At 45.0% G+C, this 19,130-nt stretch overlaps 1 protein-coding gene across 1 annotated transcript in view; it reads right to left on the reverse strand.

Moving 5' to 3' along the window:
• Positions 1–19,130, reverse strand: part of ABCA1 (ATP binding cassette subfamily A member 1) — a 79,372-nt gene that overhangs the window by 13,834 nt on the left and 46,408 nt on the right. The window contains exons 9-32 of the mRNA XM_054397778.1: positions 18,898–19,037; positions 18,135–18,251; positions 15,087–15,275; positions 13,992–14,197; positions 13,724–13,900; positions 12,915–13,137; positions 12,346–12,567; positions 11,546–11,750; positions 10,879–10,992; positions 9,998–10,169; positions 9,319–9,450; positions 8,675–8,814; positions 7,601–7,738; positions 6,891–7,111; positions 6,379–6,451; positions 5,647–5,849; positions 4,619–4,667; positions 3,615–3,728; positions 3,283–3,431; positions 2,718–2,842; positions 2,232–2,330; positions 872–1,061; positions 622–716; positions 200–232 (exon numbers count right to left, since the gene is read on the reverse strand). Of these exons, the coding sequence (XP_054253753.1) occupies positions 200–232; positions 622–716; positions 872–1,061; positions 2,232–2,330; positions 2,718–2,842; positions 3,283–3,431; positions 3,615–3,728; positions 4,619–4,667; positions 5,647–5,849; positions 6,379–6,451; positions 6,891–7,111; positions 7,601–7,738; positions 8,675–8,814; positions 9,319–9,450; positions 9,998–10,169; positions 10,879–10,992; positions 11,546–11,750; positions 12,346–12,567; positions 12,915–13,137; positions 13,724–13,900; positions 13,992–14,197; positions 15,087–15,275; positions 18,135–18,251; positions 18,898–19,037 (3,526 nt within the window). The remainder of the gene's footprint in view (positions 1–199; positions 233–621; positions 717–871; positions 1,062–2,231; positions 2,331–2,717; positions 2,843–3,282; positions 3,432–3,614; positions 3,729–4,618; positions 4,668–5,646; positions 5,850–6,378; positions 6,452–6,890; positions 7,112–7,600; positions 7,739–8,674; positions 8,815–9,318; positions 9,451–9,997; positions 10,170–10,878; positions 10,993–11,545; positions 11,751–12,345; positions 12,568–12,914; positions 13,138–13,723; positions 13,901–13,991; positions 14,198–15,086; positions 15,276–18,134; positions 18,252–18,897; positions 19,038–19,130) is intronic.

The raw sequence follows: 19,130 nt of genomic DNA on the forward strand, positions 1-19,130 counted from the left end.
CCTGCAAATGTTTTCAAGCCAATATTGCTTTTTGCATAAGACAATTCTTTCACAGTCTTGGTTTATCCTTAAACATGATCCTTCAGCATTTGGCAGTTAAGAGTCGTACAAAATAAACTGCAATGCAAGGTGGGTCTGTCCTTCTTAATACATTATTTAAAGACTAGTGGACATATGTAGAGAAAAGGCAGTGACTCACCTGAACTCATTCACCCAGATCTTATTCTTTAAGCTGCAGAAACAGAAAAGAAAACCAAGGTATAATACATTGAATAAGAGGAGAGAGACCTTAACAGTGCTGCAGACACATGGCCAGGGAAAAGAGTGCAATAGCCTCTCACATGTGGCATTATATCCCACCACTCCTTTGATGTAATCCCTAGGGTTGGGTTGGTGCCTAGATTGTCCCCATACTGTGCCTACAAGGCTCAGCACATCCTTCTCAAAACTGTCGTAGCATCACTAATAATGCAGAAACATCACCTGAGCTGTGGATCAGGGCAGTCCCAGGAGATAAGTGGGTCTGGCCCACTGCTGAAGAGTTTGGGTTGCCCAGTATGTGCAGCACCCCCATACAGCATTTAGTGGGGTGGGAATTGAGAGAATGTGTTCAATAGCTACCTCTTCCCAATGATCTGTGTGTAGGTCTTGACTAGGTAGTCTGATATATTGCGGCCTGTTAGATTCTGGAGGATGTCAGCAGTGTCTTGCTCACGCTGTCATCAGTGGGGAAAAGACAGACAACAAATATCCATCACAAAATGCAGATGCAGATCAAACTGTGTGCAGTGCTGCACACACAAGCATCACACCCAGCCACTCTGCTCTCCAGGAGTATCCTTCATTGCAGCACCACTGAGTTCCTTCTTACCTGTGGGGGTGGCAGCCCGCCTGCACCAGGAGGACACACAGGCAGCATCTTCTTGATCTTCTCATTGCTGCACTCGCAAGAGGGGGAAGGGTTCTCCATGCTCCAGTTGCCTTTCAAAATGATGTGCAGGACTGAGTCTGGGACTGAAGTCGTGGTCCATTCTGTCTGACCCACAGTGCAAGGAGTGTCTCTGTGTCAGCAAAGAGGCAAGGCAAATGCAGTTTTTAAAAGCAACTGTGATGGCATTTGCTTACAAGACATTCAAATAACAGCCATCATAGTCCCCAGAAGAGGCACACTGTTTTTCAGATGAGCCTAACCTCAGTAGAACAAACAGCTCAGGGCAATAGATGAGGCTCTGCAGCTTCTAATAGGTCCTAGTGACAAAAAGATTGAGCTTAGTCAACACTGCATAGTGCCAGACACTTCCCTCTTCTCATTCACTCTGCAGCACAAGAGTGCTTTATTTCAGTCAGTTCCAGCACAGACAGTGTCCAGAGTTCAAGAAGGGCCTGGATGGTGTTCTTAGTCATATGGTTTAGTTTTAAGTAGCTCTGTGAGGAGCTAGGAGTTGGATTCGACAATCCTTATGGGTCTCTTCCAACTCAAACATTCTAGGATTCTAAGATCACTGCAGACAGCAATTTCTTGGATGGCATTTCTGCCTTTGGGCACCAAAATACTGCTCTTTCCCACAGCAACATCAGTGGATACCCCAAGGGTGGAGTAACCCTGCCATGTCTGTTCTGCAGGATATGGATTACTTTCCACCACTAGCCAGCACATAGCATGCCTTGCCCCTCTCCTGCTCATCGTGTGAACATGAGCCATAGTTCTTCCAGGCTAGAGACAAACTACTCTGGACTCTGTGCACTCCTTTTGCAGTCATGTCCTGAGTCTTCGGTGATTTGTTCAAGGCCATGGAGCAAGTCAGTGCTAGAGCTAGGAAAGAAGGCCAACATTGTCTGGCTCTCCACTGCTTCTGCTGGTGTTGGGGTGCTAACCTAGTTTTACAGTGTAGCTAGAAACAGAGGATTGTGGAATGGGAATAGCTACAATCAGTAACATCCAGCAACATGACTAGGTCCTTTTCCATGTTCAGGACCAAAGAGTAGTTTGAGACTACTGTCTCCTTTCCATCTCTGTCAGTAAAGACTTGCACTCAAAGCTCACTCACTCACCATGCTGAGGGTTGGCAACGTTTTAGGAAGTCCTCAGCACAAAAAGTAAAGGTAATTGCAAATCTTTTGGCTTAAATGCTGCTCTGGTCATGCATGACTATAATTTCTTAAAGCTGGCTAAATCTGCAGGTGACTAGAAGCTGGGGCTGGGCTTCTTCCCAGCCCAGAGTTCTACTTACGGGATGGAGTGACCTTGCATACAGCGTGTCCCAAAACCAGGCTTATTGAGAAGGGCATCCAAAAGCTCCTGAGTACCTGCATCTTCTGGAGCGTCATTGCTATGGGTACAGCAGAAAAACACCACTAGGTCAGTAGGACAACAGGTACACAGGAAAAGCAGCAGCTGAGAAAGGCTGAGAGTACAGTGGAAGAACTCGGGAAAAGGATACAGGTGGAGATTTTCCTCACAAAAACAGTTGGCCTAGAAGCACACACAGTCCTGGTCTTTGTGCATAGTATTACTCAAGTCATGGCACTAACCAGTAGTTAGAGGTGGCATTTAAAGATAGACAAACAAATAAATACCAGGACTACTAAAATGTGCTTCTGAGCTAAGCACAGAAAAACAAATTTAAACAACCCAGCAAGGAACTCAGTAACTCACATTTGCAGAAAAGAAAAGAATTGTAGGATTTACCACCATTTCTAAGACACAAGAAACATACCTAATAAAAGTGTACTGCTCGTCATACATCCAGGGCTGTAATTCCAGGCTGGGATACTTCCCAAAGGGAGGAACAATGAGGCTGAACATGAGAGCAATACACACAAAGACAGCTGGCAGCACAATCTGAAATTGCAAGGGAAGAGCAAGTCCTTTTTAAAGTGAATGGTTACAGAGGCATCAAGAGTTACACGAGTCACTAAATAGATCAAAATTTTTTCAGTTTCCCAGGAAGGTCTTTGCTATTTACACCAGAGCATTACTGAACATCAATGCAAGACCTATCCTGGCATTCTGTCAGGGCACTCACTTGGGATGCAGATGACTCAGCCTGCAAATGCTACTTTCAAGGTCAAAGTTGGAGTTGAACCTTGGTATCCTTGCTTTGCAAGAATACTGTTACCACTTTATTTCTTACACAGGCTCCAGTTTGCTCAGAGGTGCAGTGAAGACCAGTTTTGCTCATCTGTATTCTCTTGAGGTTTTCTGCCCATGTTCAAATATGAATACAATTCATGGTCCCTAACAGTCCCTGCTGAGGGCCCCTGCACACTGGGTGCTCCTACCTGAGCAAAGAAGCCCTTCCGGCTTCTCTTGGCAATAAGCAGCCTCTTCCACAACAACGCCATGAACTGCTGCTGGGTGAGCTTCCAGCCCTTCATCTGGTAGGAGCCTTTCCCATCCATGCCACTGAGGAGGTCTGTCTCCCTGGATTCTGCTAGCAAGAAGAAATGACCCTCATTCAAAAGCTCACAGAAATGTTCTCAGGGTGCTTCTGTGTTGGAGACATAGGGTGACAGCTTCAACAGCTGCTCTCACTCATAACCCACTCAGGGTTATGATCTGCATTATTTACACGTGTTCACAAAATGCACACAGGCTTGATCCCCAGCAATACCTGGATCTATATCTGAATCATTAGGATCTAATGCATCATCTTCTGTAAACGGACGAAGGCAGCTCTGCCTGTCTCCAAACACGCGCCTGTTCCTTCTGGCTGGCAGTGTCCCATCTGAAAACAATGCAGTTAGAATTAGCTGGACTGCTTCAGTTAATCTCCAATTCACCACAGAAAAAACAAAGCAGTATCATTTTCATTTTATATGTCTTCCATTTGTACATTGAGCAGCTGATCTGGAGTGACCTGAGTGCAGGCAAAAGTATCATCAAAATTGTCACTCTGCAAAGGTCACGTGTTTTAGGCACCATTTTTTGTGTGCTGTCCTAAAAGCTTCTTCCAGTGTATTGGACACTTTTTATTCCATTCAGCCATGAAAATTGTAGACTGCTCTCACTGCAAGCAAATTCTCAGTTAATATGCTTGCAACTCTCAAGTGCCATTTGCTAGGCCTAGACGATCAGGAAACACTGGCATAAGCACCCACCTAACACAGTGAGCTTCTCTTCAGTCCCTACTGAGATGTGACCCTATCAGGATTTTTCCCCTATTCTTCAGACTAGACAATAGTGTCAGTCAAGCAATTCACCGTACATTCCAACACCAGAGAATGTCCACTACTACAAATTAAACATGCTACCACTGAGTCCATAGAAGTTGACAATATATAAAAGCATGCACTAAGTGTACTCGGAACAGCTATTTTTGGTCATTAAAAATATTAGCATATCAGAGTTCCAGTTCAGTTAGAAACAGGGCTGGTCACACCTTAGCACATGTGCTGTGTAACTAGACATCCTGTCACCCACCTGACCAAGGCTGGTGAGATCAGGAACACTCTTCACTTGAGAAAACCACTAGAGTCTTTATTTCCCTAGGAGCTAAGTCCTGCTCCTGAAATACCTAGGTTTGGTCAGCCTCATGTGTAAATAGCAGAAATACCACACAGAAGGGTACTTCCTCCTGAAGTCCCCTTCAATATAGTAGGAGACAACTACACCTACCTGAGGTTTCTGCATCCACACCGCTATCATCAGCCACTTTCAGGAAGATCTGAAAAGCAATAATAAACGTCAGTGGAAATTAGAAGAGGTCCAACACTATGGGTTCTTCAAGAGAGCACAAGACTGACAGATTCAGCATGCAAACAGAGGATCTAGGGTTTGTCCTCCGTGTAATAAGAATATGGACTCTCTAGCTTCCAGGAGCCAAGTCAGTTCTCAGTGCATCTCAAACGTAAGCACCTTCCCATGTCTCAGATAAAGACTTACATTACTAAATTTGGGGAATCCCATCTACCTCCTAGTCTGACAGTGCTCACACTCCTGTTCATGCTTGAATGGGTACCATTGTGGAGTGTGTCCCTCAGGCTCTCCTAAACTAAAAAAGAACCCCCACGTTTCCAAACTGAAGGTAGCAGCCAAAGCCTTCACTAGCTGCAGGAGAACCAGAGGGCAACCTCAGTTAAGTGGCAACACTATCATTTCAGCTTCCCTTGTCATTATTCAAATAAAATAAAATTTAGAAAGAGAAATTTCACACAAACAGAGGATAAAGTCATGACACATCTGTGATAAAAGAAAGGGTGACTTGTCAGTTGGAACACAGCCACAAGGAGCAAACTGTAAAAAATATCCTTGACAAGGGCATACATCTAAGCAGTTTCCGTGAAGAGGTGTCATTCTCCAGTACTGAAATGTGTGTTTTCAGTTAAGTGCAGCACAAAGCATCCCTAAAAAATACTTCAAAGGTCTTTACACATTGATTAGAAGCCAAACTGTTGGCCAATTTTCACACAAAATCTCAGCAAAGTGCAACTGAATACGAAGGACCTGTCTATCCTGGCCTGTACTACATTTCAGTTTTTAATGCATGCTGCTTCTATGAGTACACACTTAACAGGTCAGAAGACAATCCATTTCGGACAGGAACACAAAGCTGCCTGTTTACAGGAAGAGTCAAGACCTAGTCTCATTCTAATGTCCACCACTATCCATTTTTCCTAGTTTAGCAGAATCTTCAGCTTGCTCACCTCTTCCAGTGTGGTTTCAGAGATGCCATAGCTGGAAATGGCAAGATCAGAGAGACGGTCATCAATTTCATGGAACAGTTCCACAAAAGCTCCCTCTTTAGCAGCTTTGTATGGCAACACATAGGTTAATTCATGGCCAATGTCCTCCACCAGCCTGGCCTCAGGAACATGTTTTGTAATGAGATTTGAAATTGCAGAAACATCTAGAAGAACCAAAAGGAAAACAATGGTGTTCATCTTGCTCATTATCTGGAAAGAGCTCAGTCAGAAAAACCTTGCCATAAGATAAAGAAGAAAAATGGGACATCTCTGGAAAGTAGCTTATTTCCATGCAAAGTCCACACAAGATTAGTCCACACAAGACTTGAACAAAAGACTAGACCCAAGATCAGCCATTTCTTTTATCTGGAAAACCTGGGAAAGCTTTTACATGCTACTGGCAGCTCTGCAGGTCACTGATATGCAATTCACCAGCAAATGCTACGTATTGCTAACAGGCCCAGCAACTATACAATCATTGGTTATTAAATTCCAGGACAGCTTGAACCCAAAATGTCTCACTAGAGAAAACTGTTCCAATATTTACAGATTTAAAAATACCCTCTCTCTGAATTTCATAATTGTCCCAAGACTGTAGCTACATCAGACACAAGGCTAAGGCAGTTGTGCAAGGTCAAAGATAGAGCAATGTCAGCACTGGGAATGAGTTTCACGTTCTTCCCCAAGCCTCACCTATTGTCAGTGTGTCACTTTCATGGTCACTGCCAAGGCCAGCATCAGAACTGCTCTGGGAGACACTGTCATCCTGGTCACAAGAGAGAAAAAAAAAAAACAACAAAACAAAAAAACCATTTTTTCCTGCTGTTGAATCAAAACCAGGGCCCACCAATCTAGATAATTCCATAAAGGAGTCAGAAATTAATGGTGACATACCACTTCAAAGGGCTAAAATACAAGGTCCTAAAAACTAAGAGGTCACTGTTACAGAAGCGACTGGTACAAAAGTGTGCATATTCTACATCTCTCTGATCAGCTTTGGACAGTTGCCATTGAAAGAAACTATAACAGAGATGTATGTCCCATGCAACATTTTAACCAGTCATGATCTGGCATGGTACCTATAAAAGCAATTAGCAATTTTAAAGAGTAGAATTTCTTTGAGACATTCTGTCTTAATTGCTGCTTTCCACAAGCCTAAGATTCATGAAAGAAGAATGAACACAAGCAGGAATGTTTAGCTGTACCTTTTTCAGGTAGGACACTGTGCTGCTGCTGTTTCGGCAGGAGCTCAGAGAAGAATCCACATCCTTCTTGACCAGGGTCAAATAATAGCCTGTTCCCAGCTGATTCTTCAGGAAGAGAGAAGAGCCAACACAGCAGAGCTTGCCATGAGAAATTATGGCAATTCGGTCACCCAGAATATCTGCCTCATCCATATGGTGTGTGGAGAGAATGATGGTGCGGCCTGGAATAAAGCAAGGGAAAACACCACTGGCAACCATACTTGCACTCCTGAGCCAAAGCCACAATCATCTGGATCTTGCCATGTAGCTGGATGGGAGATAGATGCCACAAGTGCAGGCTCCTTTGAACGAGACTAGCAGTGCATATGTTTCACAACTGCTGTCACAAGTTTGTTCTCCCCACTCTCTGCAGGCCCTTGTCACACTAGGCAAAGGCTGGTTGCATAGAATAGGACACTGCTGCACTTCATGGGTGAATTTCTGACTTTTAACTGCTCTCACAACCCAGTGAGAACTTTGTGCATGAGCTCTGACATGAATAGAATGAAATAGGAGAACAGATGAGAGATCAGAACATCCTTATCCTGCATGCTTTTGTTTCTTCCTCAGTACACACATTAGAATTGCAAAGATACATTGCTATTTTGAGAACACTCATGAATCGTATTGACTTTCTTTTGCTTCCCATGACACATTTAGAGACCACATACCTTGCCGATACTTCAGCAGCAACTCCCATATCCCTCTGCGAGAATAAGGATCCACCCCAGCTGTAGGCTCATCTAGAATGACAACCTTGGAGCCACCAACGAAGGCTAAAGCAACGGAGAGCTTTCTCTGCATGCCACCTGTCAGACACAAGAAGAAAGAGATGTTCTGGCTAATGTAGGATACTGAGATCTCTGAGAGAAAGCAGACTTGCACACTGAGAAGAAAAAACACTGCTATTGTTTGAGGCATTCCAGGTCCCATGATCTTCATGGACAGGGGATAATTCATCTGGAGTCTAACTCTCCTGCTACTGAAGGAAACCACACCTTGCAAACCCTTCCTCAGGTGAACCATACTATCATTGGCAGCAGCTAGTCACCAGCTGGAGGCCTCACCACATCTGAGGATCTGGAGCATGGATCTCCAGAGCCTGCAGTGCAGTAATAGGTCCTTCAGAGACACACATCCTGTAAAATAGGCAACAGCAAGGAATTATACTACACTCTCCGGTACTAAAGCCCGTGCCCATCTGCTCTCCCTTCCCAAAGTCAAAAGTGCAGTTTGTGTGGATAGTCAAATCAGAGACAAAGGAGTTACAATCCTTTAGCTATCTGGTACAGACTAATACAGCAATCTTGCCATTCCTGAATGAAGGGGAAGGACACTCCAGGATGCCAAATGAAGAAGCAGAAGTCAGAAATGTACATACAGTTCACATACAGCAAGGGACTTAGAGATTACAGTCTGAGCCAATATTACCTAAAATCCAAACATATTAGAGTAAGAGAAAGATGGACTATGTTGTAATATAAACAAATATAAAATACTCAGAGAAAGTAAGTGTCTTGCTGTGGCCATTAGATAACATAAGGCAGTGAAAGATTTTAAAGTTTACTAAGATACACTGATTAGAGACTTAAAACCAACTGACTCCCCAAAGTGCTTAATTATGTGGTAGTCTTTATTTAATTGGAGAATCCAATCAAGGGCTGTGATGTAGACAGTGAAACCCAAGAGACTGGATTTTTGGGGCTGGGAAAGCAGCTGAGAAATGTAAAAGCAGCTGAACCTACCAGAGAGTTTGCTTGTCCTCGCCTTCAGTTTGTGAGGCAAACCAACATCCATTACCATTTGCTCCATTTCCTCCTTCACCTTCTTTTCTGGCAGCCCTTTGAGGCGAGCGTAGAACCAGATGTGTTCTTCCACAGTCAGCCTAGAAAACAGGAGCAGGCTGAGGGTACAGCTGACAGTGCCATGCTGGGATTCATCCCTTCCATTAGCGTTACAGTAGGTATGTTTGTTTACTTGGGAGAACACCTTTCAAGATTGAGGTTTCAAAAAGGAGCTACAGACTGGGTGTGCTAAACTTGGACCTGATTTCAGGGTGTGGTTATTAAGCACCAATGTAAATAATACTCTTTCAAGGTTGTCTGAGTACCCTAAACATTCCAAATCACCAGGCACTGGGGAAACATGGCCTAGTTAAGTTCAGTGGAGTGGAAGATAGAAGTGTAGATTTTTCCTGATAATTCACAGACAGGTAAGAATATGTTCATGAACAGATTATCCTTGTACCACTCTCACACCACCCTGCTGTGTCACACCATGCACACAGGTAAAAATAGGACTGCTCCAGCTGAAAATACACTATTGTCTCCTGAAGAACCGAAAAGTCAAGTAGACAATATTAGCTCTGTGTCTCCCAGATGCTACTTACAAATCAAACAACACATTATGTTGTGGACAGACACCCAGGTTCTGTCTGATGGCACTGAGCTCAGAGCGGATATCTTTGCCCAGGATGAAGGCTGTACCCGAGGTTGGAGGAAACAAGCCAGTCAAGATGGACCTGAAGGACAAACATAACAGATAAGCAGGTTCCACCACTAAGAAATAGCTGCCGCACATGCCAGGATGGATGAATGCAGAGTGGGTGGAAGCCCTGGGGAGCTCCCACATCGGGAAGGTAGTCTGAGGAACATTAGCAAAAGCTAATGGATTAAAAAAAAAAAGGCTCTAATGGTTTTGACAGTGATCAAAGCACATTCACATGACCACTTGAAGACATTTTCCTCTAAAAGCTTTTCATCCTTTCAGTCCCAACTCATTTTCTTACACTGGTAAATCATAATCACAAATGGCATTACTGAAAACTGCTGCCAGCAGATGTACTCCTGCAGCTCAACCTGAGCTACGTCTGGTTTCAATCTCCTGTATACTTGTTTATCTTCTGAGGCAGCTGCACAACTAGAGTGATCATCAGAGTTCCACAGAAATCACTGGAGCACACCAGTCTGCATCAGCTTGCACACTGCAGTAGTACAGCTCCCACTACAATATTGATAGGAACTGCTCAGTCACTCAGTCACTCTCTTAAAGCATTCTTTTATTCTTACATGGTAGTGGTTTTCCCTGCTCCATTATGTCCCAGGAAGGAGGTGATTTGTCCTTCATAGAAGTTCAGCGTGAGACCATCTACAGCAACTTTCTTGCCATCACGGTAAACCTTGACCAGGTTCTGGATAGAAACACCAAGGCTCAGATGGATAGGCTCTTCCTCCTTGCAGACTGGAGGAAAAGAGCAAAGTACAAAGAGATATGATAGGGTTTAGCATTTCCATCAAGCCTGTGAAGATACAAGAAGAAGTGAGCTACATCAAGAACTGACCCCATTTCTTCCTCAAGGACAGGAACCTTCCACAGAAGCTGTCCTTTAGATCATTTGTCTCTTCTGGGCTTATCTGAGAGCTGAGAGCCCCAGTGTCAGCAGGGTTGGCAAAAATGGGAGGAATTCTCAACCTCCTGAGACTGGAATACCAACCTGGAGTCAAGTGGGCAAAGTACCTTAGGTTCATCTGGATACACCCACCTGTTGAGTATACCCCAACTGTGATAACAAGGAATGACCAATTTCACCTAAAGTCACAGAATAACAGAATTGTCAGGGTTGGAAGGGACCTCAAGGATCATCTAGTTCCAACCTCCTGCTATGGGCAGGGACACTTTCAACTATATCAGGTTGCTCAGAGCCACATCCAGCCTAGCTTTAAAAAACTTCCAGGGATGGGGCTTCGACCACCTCTTTGGAAAATCTGTTCCAGTGTCTCACCACCCTTATGGTGATGAACTTCTTCCTAACATCCAATCTAAATGTATCCTCCTCTAGTTTGGATCCATTTCCAAACTAGTCACGCCAGTCCTGCTGTCCTTGGACTCTCCTTTCAAAAAGGCAGACCACAACACTTCACTGCAGAAAGGCTGTATGTCCACCACTTACCTTCTGAAGGCCCCTTCTGGTCAGGATGAGGGTGCTGCCTTTCCTGTGGGTCCTCACCAAACCAGTAAGACTTTGTGAAAGGAAAGTACCAGGGCCTGGGAATCCCATACTGGCCTAAAGAGAAAAGCATTATGTGAGTCTGACTGCATCTGTCCCTTTCCTTGTATTAACTTTTAGGACAAGAAGGGATATATTCCACTCATAGTAAGCCTCTAGGTTAGGCAGGACTAAGAAATCTTCCTTGGTGAGGACACTGACAGACTTTGAGGTAACACACATCTCTTTCCCCAGACCCTGACGTGAACTTGAGGGTTAAAAGCCCTATACTGCAAGATGTTAAGCATTCACATGTGGTACTGAGAATGTCAACTCTCCACTGAAGCAGGGTCCATGGATTTAGCAGTTCAGAGGAGGAAACAGCTGAAGTGGAGCAAAGCTTCTAAGACTAGCTTAGCCATCACCAAAATAGGGCACAGTTTCTGCTGGGCAACAGTCACTGCTGTTAGCAGCAGCAGCCTTACTGCAATGGTGGTCCGTGGTTTATCTCTATGACCTTTCTGCAGCTCTGCTTAAAGATGGGCCAAATCTGCACCTTGACAAATGAATAGGGTGAAAGGATCTATTTAAAAGGATAATGACATCATCCTCCCTCAGAAGCAGACCTTACCTGGAAAGACAGACTCAATGTACCAGGTCATGACACCATATAGGAAAGTGTCAAACAACATCATGATAGCAGATGTGGTGATGCTAAAGCCATCTTCTTCCAATGGGCTCTCAAAGAAGTTGTTCCACTGAACACCAACTCCTTGCTCCTCAAACAGTGCAAAGTACTCACAACCAAAGCCAAAGGCTACTGGAGACAGTAGGCTCTGAAAATGGGAGGCATGAACATACATTCAGTGTTTTATAATTAATATCAAGTTCAACTTCAGCACAAGGCTAAAGAGCATGGTCCAGAAGCCTTAAAGAAAAAGCCCAAGGTCCAAGGATTACTCTACTTGAAGAGAGGGAGTGACAGACTTGGTACCAGAAAGCGACTCCTTAAGTCTCTGCTGGACCACCTCCCAGAATTGTTGATTTCCTTATTTTCTTTACATTGCCCTTTGCACTTTTATGCAAGATCACTAAGAGTCACCCTTTCCAGACAGTTAAGAAGTGCTGTGCAGAGGAATGGTAGCTGGTTCCTTCAGACTGCATCTCTGGATGTATGGCATCACAGTGTACAGATATCAAGGCAGCTTCACCCGGCCAACAAAACTACTGCAAAAAAAATCCTCCCAGCAGCTCCTAGCAGGTTCAGTTAGCCCATTCCTCTTCACCACGCCCAGTCATGATACCTCCTTAAATTTGAAAAACTATGTCCCATTGCCACCTCCCCACATTGTTATCAATATCCAGCTAGAGTGCTGCTGAACGTCATACTACTGGAGGTACAGCACCCAGGACAGTTTTCTCAAGACTCACCGCAAAGATCTTGAGTGAGAAGCTGATATAGTCTTGCCAGGCAACACACAGCACATAAGGCAGGTACAGTGTGAAATAGACAATGCCTCCGCAGGCAGCTGCCAGGTTGGCCCTGGAGAACACAGTGCTGATGAGGAAGCACTGCAGGATGGTCACAACAGCAAAGATTGAGAGGAAAACAAACACCACACTAGGGTCGCTGTAAGGCAGCAGATTTCCCACCTGGTAGGAGAACAACACATGTATCAGGCTTTGACAGGGCTCTCCAAAGTGGCACTACTACAAGCAGATATGCAGAGCTGCAGCTCAGGGAATACTGGGCTTGCTGCAGTTTGTACAACAACCTTCCCAGAACTGGGGCAGCTCTAGATGCACCTTTTCAAAAGCACTAAATCTACTACAGCCCCTCCTGCTGTTTTCAGCCATGCAGCTCTGGTTTATTCCAACACTCTGTGTGCAAAAAGAGCCCACCCTTGCTAACTCCTCCCCAGTGTGCCAATGCAGACCACTGCTTAGCAGGCTCTCAAGGCTCCACATTCTGCTGCCACAGACTAAATCAGTAGACTCACCTTAAGGATCAGCACCAGCAGACCTGCACTCATCAGGAGAGGGATGAGGCTGCTAATGAACCAGCTTAGCCAAAGGATGCCATTGTCAAGTCCCATAATCCTCATCGTCTCCTTCAGCCGGGCTTCCTTCTCATACACAATGCCCTTAATTATCACAGCCACTGAGTAGATCCAGGCTAGAGTCATGAAGAGAGGCATAGAGCGGCTCATGACACGCAGAAATCTGAGAGAAGGAAGAAAAGGGGGCAGAAGAACAGAGTTAAAAACATCACTACAACTTAAGTTACCACTCAAGGACTAGGAGAGCAGGGTGACAAGTAAAGCTTCACTGCACAAAGCAGCAATGTGCAGAACATGATACAGGATCAGTGTCTCACCAGGAGGCGAGGCTGATGTGTATAGAGTGCATAACCAGCCCAAAGTGGGAGCTGGAGCTGGAACTGTTGCTCAGTGGGAAAGAGGGTGCAAAGATCTGTCTGTCTTGGGGACTGCTCTCAACTGTCCTCTTTTCACTCTCCTGTGCCTACATCTCTGCTTTTTTTTCCAGTGTTATTTTTACCTGCATCAGGTTTGAGGACATGGTCACATCTCAGTAGTGTATTCTGTTTGCTAAAGTGCTGTACAGTCCTTTTCCTGGCAAGGACTCCACAAGTCATTACATATTTTAAATCCTACATGCAGCTAACCTTAATTCCAGGGATTAGGAACACCTTGGAGATTGGGATGTAAACCATGCAAGGAGTGACAGAAGTCCATTCCTCCCAAGCCCAAATCCTCTTGAGAGATTTCAAAGCCACCTGCATACATACATGTCATCCACATAACAAGGGTAGGGCATCTGCTGAACATAAACTCCCATTTTCTTCTCCGTGCCTGTCTGCACCCTGATGATGGCCTGTTCCACTACATCCTGCAGGTAGGCAAAGCCTCCCCAAACATAGCGCATGTCCTCAAATGGGTCAGCACGGGGACCAGGATCCCAGTACCTGCACCGAGGGACAAGACCTTTCTGTTAGAAATCCTCCTCACTGCATCTCCCATGAAAAACTGTCCACTGGGCAGTATGTCAGGACTCACCCATCCTTGATCTTGTTGGTCCTTTCCACATTATCAATGTCCATGCGTATCTTGTATTTCACATGCTGAGGGAGCTCTAAGCTGTTAGGGGCTATTTCAGAGAATACTATGCCAGCCCAGAATCTTCTTTCATCCAGAAGCTCCAAGGACTTGTTTATGAGGCGGACTTCTGTAGCCACAGGCTCCAGTTTGTCCAAGTTGACACACTAGACAGGGGCAGATTTGGAAGCATTTATAGGATATGCTATGAAACCAGAATGTACTTTATTTATGTTTGGGAGGGAGAAAAAAGGGGTAACTTTGGAACGGTAATGCCATGGGCAAGAAAAGGCTGCAGCACTGGACTGCTTTGCAGTAGCTCATCATGAAGTAGCCCAGAATCTACTTACTGGCCACTCAGTAAGTTGCTACAGATGTCATTTTTCCTACCTGATGGTCATCTGCCAGTCAAATATATCACTGAGATACATCTCAGCAAGGTATTTTCTGGATAAAGGGTTGGTTAGAACTGCAGTACTAGCTACAGGATCCCATCCAAGTATCAATTTCTACAGATAATATTTTACTTTCTGTTACCAACAAACTAGGTGTGACTCAAAGCCTCTAAAAACCAGTGGAGACAACCCAAGGCTTTGGATTAAGGCCAACAGGCCACGGTCTGTTTCTGTTTGCACTCATCTGCCAAGGTGATCAAGTAACCAGCAGAACAAATTTCATCATTCACTATGTCTTCCTTAGTTTAAAGTAGCTGCTAGCTTCACCGCAGTTCCCAACTGAACCTCTGGATCAAAACATGAGCTGTTAGACAGTGAAGCAAGCAGCATCTTTCAGTCACCCAGTAGCAGCAGAGTGGGAAACCATATGCAGTGGCCTCAAGAGCATGGCCTACAGTTATGTTCCAGTATCTGTGTTTAAGCACCCGAATAAATGATATTTTCTAACATGCTGAGCACTCAGGCCTACTAAACCCTTGTCATTTTGCAAAAAATGGACCAAGGAACATTTATCTTCCCTTTACAGGAACACCCCAACATGCAGGTGGAGACCAAGCTGCTGTCCTCCCCCAGCTCCCTGCCCATACTAGCAGGATCTCACCTCCATGAAGCGGGAGATGGTCTGGATAGCCCGGTCTGTCTCATTGAAGGCGTCTACCCAGGTATACACTGAGCCATTTGCTGTCTCAAGGTCCTCTGGATGGTTTGACAGGAAACGGGCAACATCCTCCACTGTCCAGTTGGAAGCTGGCAAGTGCAGGTCCCAAAGAGCTTTCCCTTTCAGCAGCGTCTGCAGGTATTTGTTTTCAGAGGAGAAATAGTTCTTGAGAATGAATGTTAGATCTCCTCTATAATCAAGAAAAAGTTTATTACTACGGAAAACGCATTTTTAAAAGGTGCAGGAAGAGGCCTTTTGCCATACTGAGATCAGCATGGTGAGGAACATCCTTCCTTGCAAAGCCTATGCCTCCTTGGGTATAGCTACACTATTCGAGTGTGCCCTGCAGGCAGGCTAGCTACTTCTGTGTTTTGCCAACTCTTTCCCAGGGAGAGGGCAGCAGAGAGCCACACACAGATACAAAGCAGGTCTTGCACCAGCACAACAGGACATAGGAAGGTGTTCAGGAGAAATACATTCAGCTGCTCGTGGTTTTCAAGGTCTGCTCCCAGCTGGGATGGAGAGAGGCTGTGGCTAGAAGCAGTGCCGAGTAGAAATACCAGGACCATGAACTGGGTGGCTTTTCTGACACATTTTGCTACTGCACCATCAGGACTGGCTGAAGCAGCTCTGTACAGCCATGATGTCCTGCTTCTCTGTTTTCCTGTCTGAAACAGTGCTTTTTTCACCTCGTTTAACTCCTAGCTTCCTGGGGATGAACTATGGCCTCACAACAGGTCCCACGCAAGTGCAGTCCAGGTAGAAGCACCTGGCATTGAAACAGAAAACTGTCATGTGGGCAGACAATGTAAAGTAGGCAAGAGGGGAGCATTAACTGTAAAGGGCACAGTTGAACGGAAGGTGAGGAAAATGTAAAAAAAAAAAAAATTAAAAAGCACCTGCACAAGAGAGAAACTGTAAAAGTCCTAACCACTAAAAACAGGAAATGGATTTTCTGTGAGAATAAAGAATGAAGCTGAGAGGTAAGGAACTCACCAAGATCTGCTGTAAACAGCAAACCAGAGAATAATGGCTCACACAATTAAAAAAACAGCATTGTGAACTGGGAAAACAGAATAGACCAAACTGGCAAAGCAGAACATACAAAAGGGAAATCCGAGCAAATAGTGATCATCTGTGCTGCTGTCTCCTCTGAGTTTGGCTTGCACCACCATCTCCAGCAGGAAGGGCTGTCTGCACAGAAGGGGCTCAGCCTCATCCTGTTCAACAGCAACATTGGAGCTCCTTAACTCCAGGGAGCACATGTCCTCCCTGAAGTTAGCAGCTGCATTAGCAGCAATCTGGGTGTGTCAACGATGGGCAAGTAAAGCATTTTCCCCTTTATCAGCAGAAAGCAATATGCCAAAGAGATTGCAAAACCCAGAAAGTTGGGAGGTGTGACCAGTCACCCAGCTAGCACAGTGGCCTCAGTGGCTAACAAACAGCAAAGGACCCATCTCCTTCTTGAAAGGAGCTACAAACAGCTTATTCATGTACAAGTGATCCATGCTGCACCTCTGAACTGAATGGGATGCTGCCCAGGCACTGACAGCGAGGTACTCCTGCATCTGTGAACTGTAATATGTGGCAAAAATAAACCCCTCCTACTGTACCAATACAGAAGAGGAAACCAGGCTGCTGGTAAAATCAAGAATTAACTACCAGAGGCAGCAGGCTTAGTAAGAAGAATGAAATATAAAACCAAAAAGCCTAGGGCTCGTTAAAAAAAAAAAAAAAAAATCAAACCAGCAACATAAGGACACAACTGCAAACCAATACCCAAACTTTGCCTTCGTCCATACTTTCTGCAGCTAATGATTTGATTTACAGTTGGTGTCTCCAATTCTCACTTCGCTGGTGCCAAAATCTATAAAATTAGCTTTAACAAAGCCAGTGAAGGCACAGGAGTGATGAAAATTATGTCTCCGACCCTCTGGCATGTCATGTTGATGGGGAAGTGCAATAGGACAGGTCAGGACTATTCGAGCACAGTGTTATATTGGGGTAAACAAGAAATGAAGTTCAAGGCTTAGAAGACCTGGGGAGGGCCCTGTATAACAGCTGCACTGTGACATTCAACCAGCTGTCTTGCAGAGACTCTACAACTGTTTCTTTGTTGTGCAATTCAGTTTTACATCACTGTGTGTCCCAAGACATTAGCACATGTTGGAGAGATACACCCCTCAAGAGCTGCACCTGAGGGAAGCAACAGTGAACACTTGGGCAGGTAGTGTCCCAGAAATGCAGGGCTAACACCTGGCACAATGCTCTGAGGAGCCAACATGCTGGCAGAAAGCATGTAAAATCTGAACGAGACTCCCAGCCCTTTTTCATGGTCCAGTATGCACGGCATGTTAGGAAGCAAGCAGCCTCAGGGTGATGTTTGCTTTTTTCCCATGAGTACCCAAGCATTACTAAATTAACCACACCATGCAACTCCAAATTAAGTTTTTACAAGATTTGTGCCAGATTACTGCCAGGCATCTAGGTTCAGCTCTAGCATGATAACCATTCGATTCATACTGGACCAAACAGGGCCTGAGGTCACCTGGCACCTTTCAGGATCTGTTCGAGGTATACAACTGCTCGCTTTGCTGCCATCAGGAGAGCACCATTGTGGCGAAGTGCACAGTACTGGGAGCTGAACAAGTCATCAACCCTGCAGACTCCCAGTTTACAAAACCACCAAGGTAGACACTTGTATTGCATTAGGACAACTCTGGAAGAAAGAGCCTAGAAACAGCCCACTTCCCCACTGAGGCAGATTAGAAATGGGTGTTGGAACACACTGCTCCTGTTTGCAGCACATTGTTACACAAAGGAAGGAATGCCAAGCACACTGCAAGGTGGTACAGTCACATGTTTCAAGAAGTGGTCCCATCCACACTATTTATCTGTCCAGTTCAGCACTGAAGCACCATCTAAAATAAATATTTCATCACTTATTGCAGAAGATAACGGTGGTGATTCTGGCAAGGACAGCATACTGACCCGAATGAGATCCATTTCCTGACTACTTTCCATAAACATCCAAATCTTCGGGCTTATCTCCTCCCACATACCCCCGAGGTCACGAAACACACCCAGCTCCTGGAACGTCCTGTTCACCTGTCGGCAAAGAGGAGAGGAAGGTAATTTCCAAAAGCTGGCAGAATTCACTGGAGACTGAGAGGGTGCATTGACCTGTCAAGTGAAGTACTGGGTGTTGCTTATATTTAAACAGCAGTTAAATTTCTACAAGGACCACAGTAGTGAAAATCTCAAGCACTTGGAAGGAAAACAATAGAGAGTGTAGATGCCTGCGGCTGAGCACTGTCTTTCCAGGCTTGGTTGGGAATGAATACCTTGGAGATGAAGGACACACCGAGGCAGACCCTCCCCGTGTGCTACAAAAGCCTTGCTGATGGAGCATAGGGAAGTAGAGAGCACATTAGATAAACCGCAATTGGAAATTATTAAGGATCCACCAAGCAGTCTGCACTGGAAGTGAGGAAGGACACCTGGAGGTTTATCAAGGCCTTCCCTAGGGAATACAAAGCTTACAGATAATCAAAAGGCATCACCAGAAAAGCTTCCGGACAAATCTAGAAAAAAGAGTTCAGCCTGGGTTTTTCCCCTTGAGCCTTCAAAAGCAAATGCATGGGAAGTGAGGGACTAGGTAGGCTGTGCTTTGGGCCAAATTTAATACAGAGCAGCTAAGCTGCACAGCCAGAGGACATATCTCATTTGGCATACCACAAATAGGGCTAGTTACCTCACTCATGACCTTCCTTATGGCTGGTGTATCTGGAGTGTACAAGATCTTCCCAACCAGCAAGGGTTTCAAAGCCCTCCAGATAATCCTGGAAAGTGGGCTGGATTCCAGGTTCTTCATCAGCTCATTGCAGTAGGGTGCTGAGGAGGAGAAGACAAGGGTGAATGGCTGAATAACATGGTGACAGCTGCAGAAAGAATATGCCCCACTTGTGTGGGCTTCAAGGACAGTTA

This window comes from Indicator indicator, chromosome Z (genome assembly GCF_027791375.1).
Source record: "Indicator indicator isolate 239-I01 chromosome Z, UM_Iind_1.1, whole genome shotgun sequence".
Taxonomy (NCBI): Eukaryota; Metazoa; Chordata; class Aves; order Piciformes; family Indicatoridae; genus Indicator; species Indicator indicator.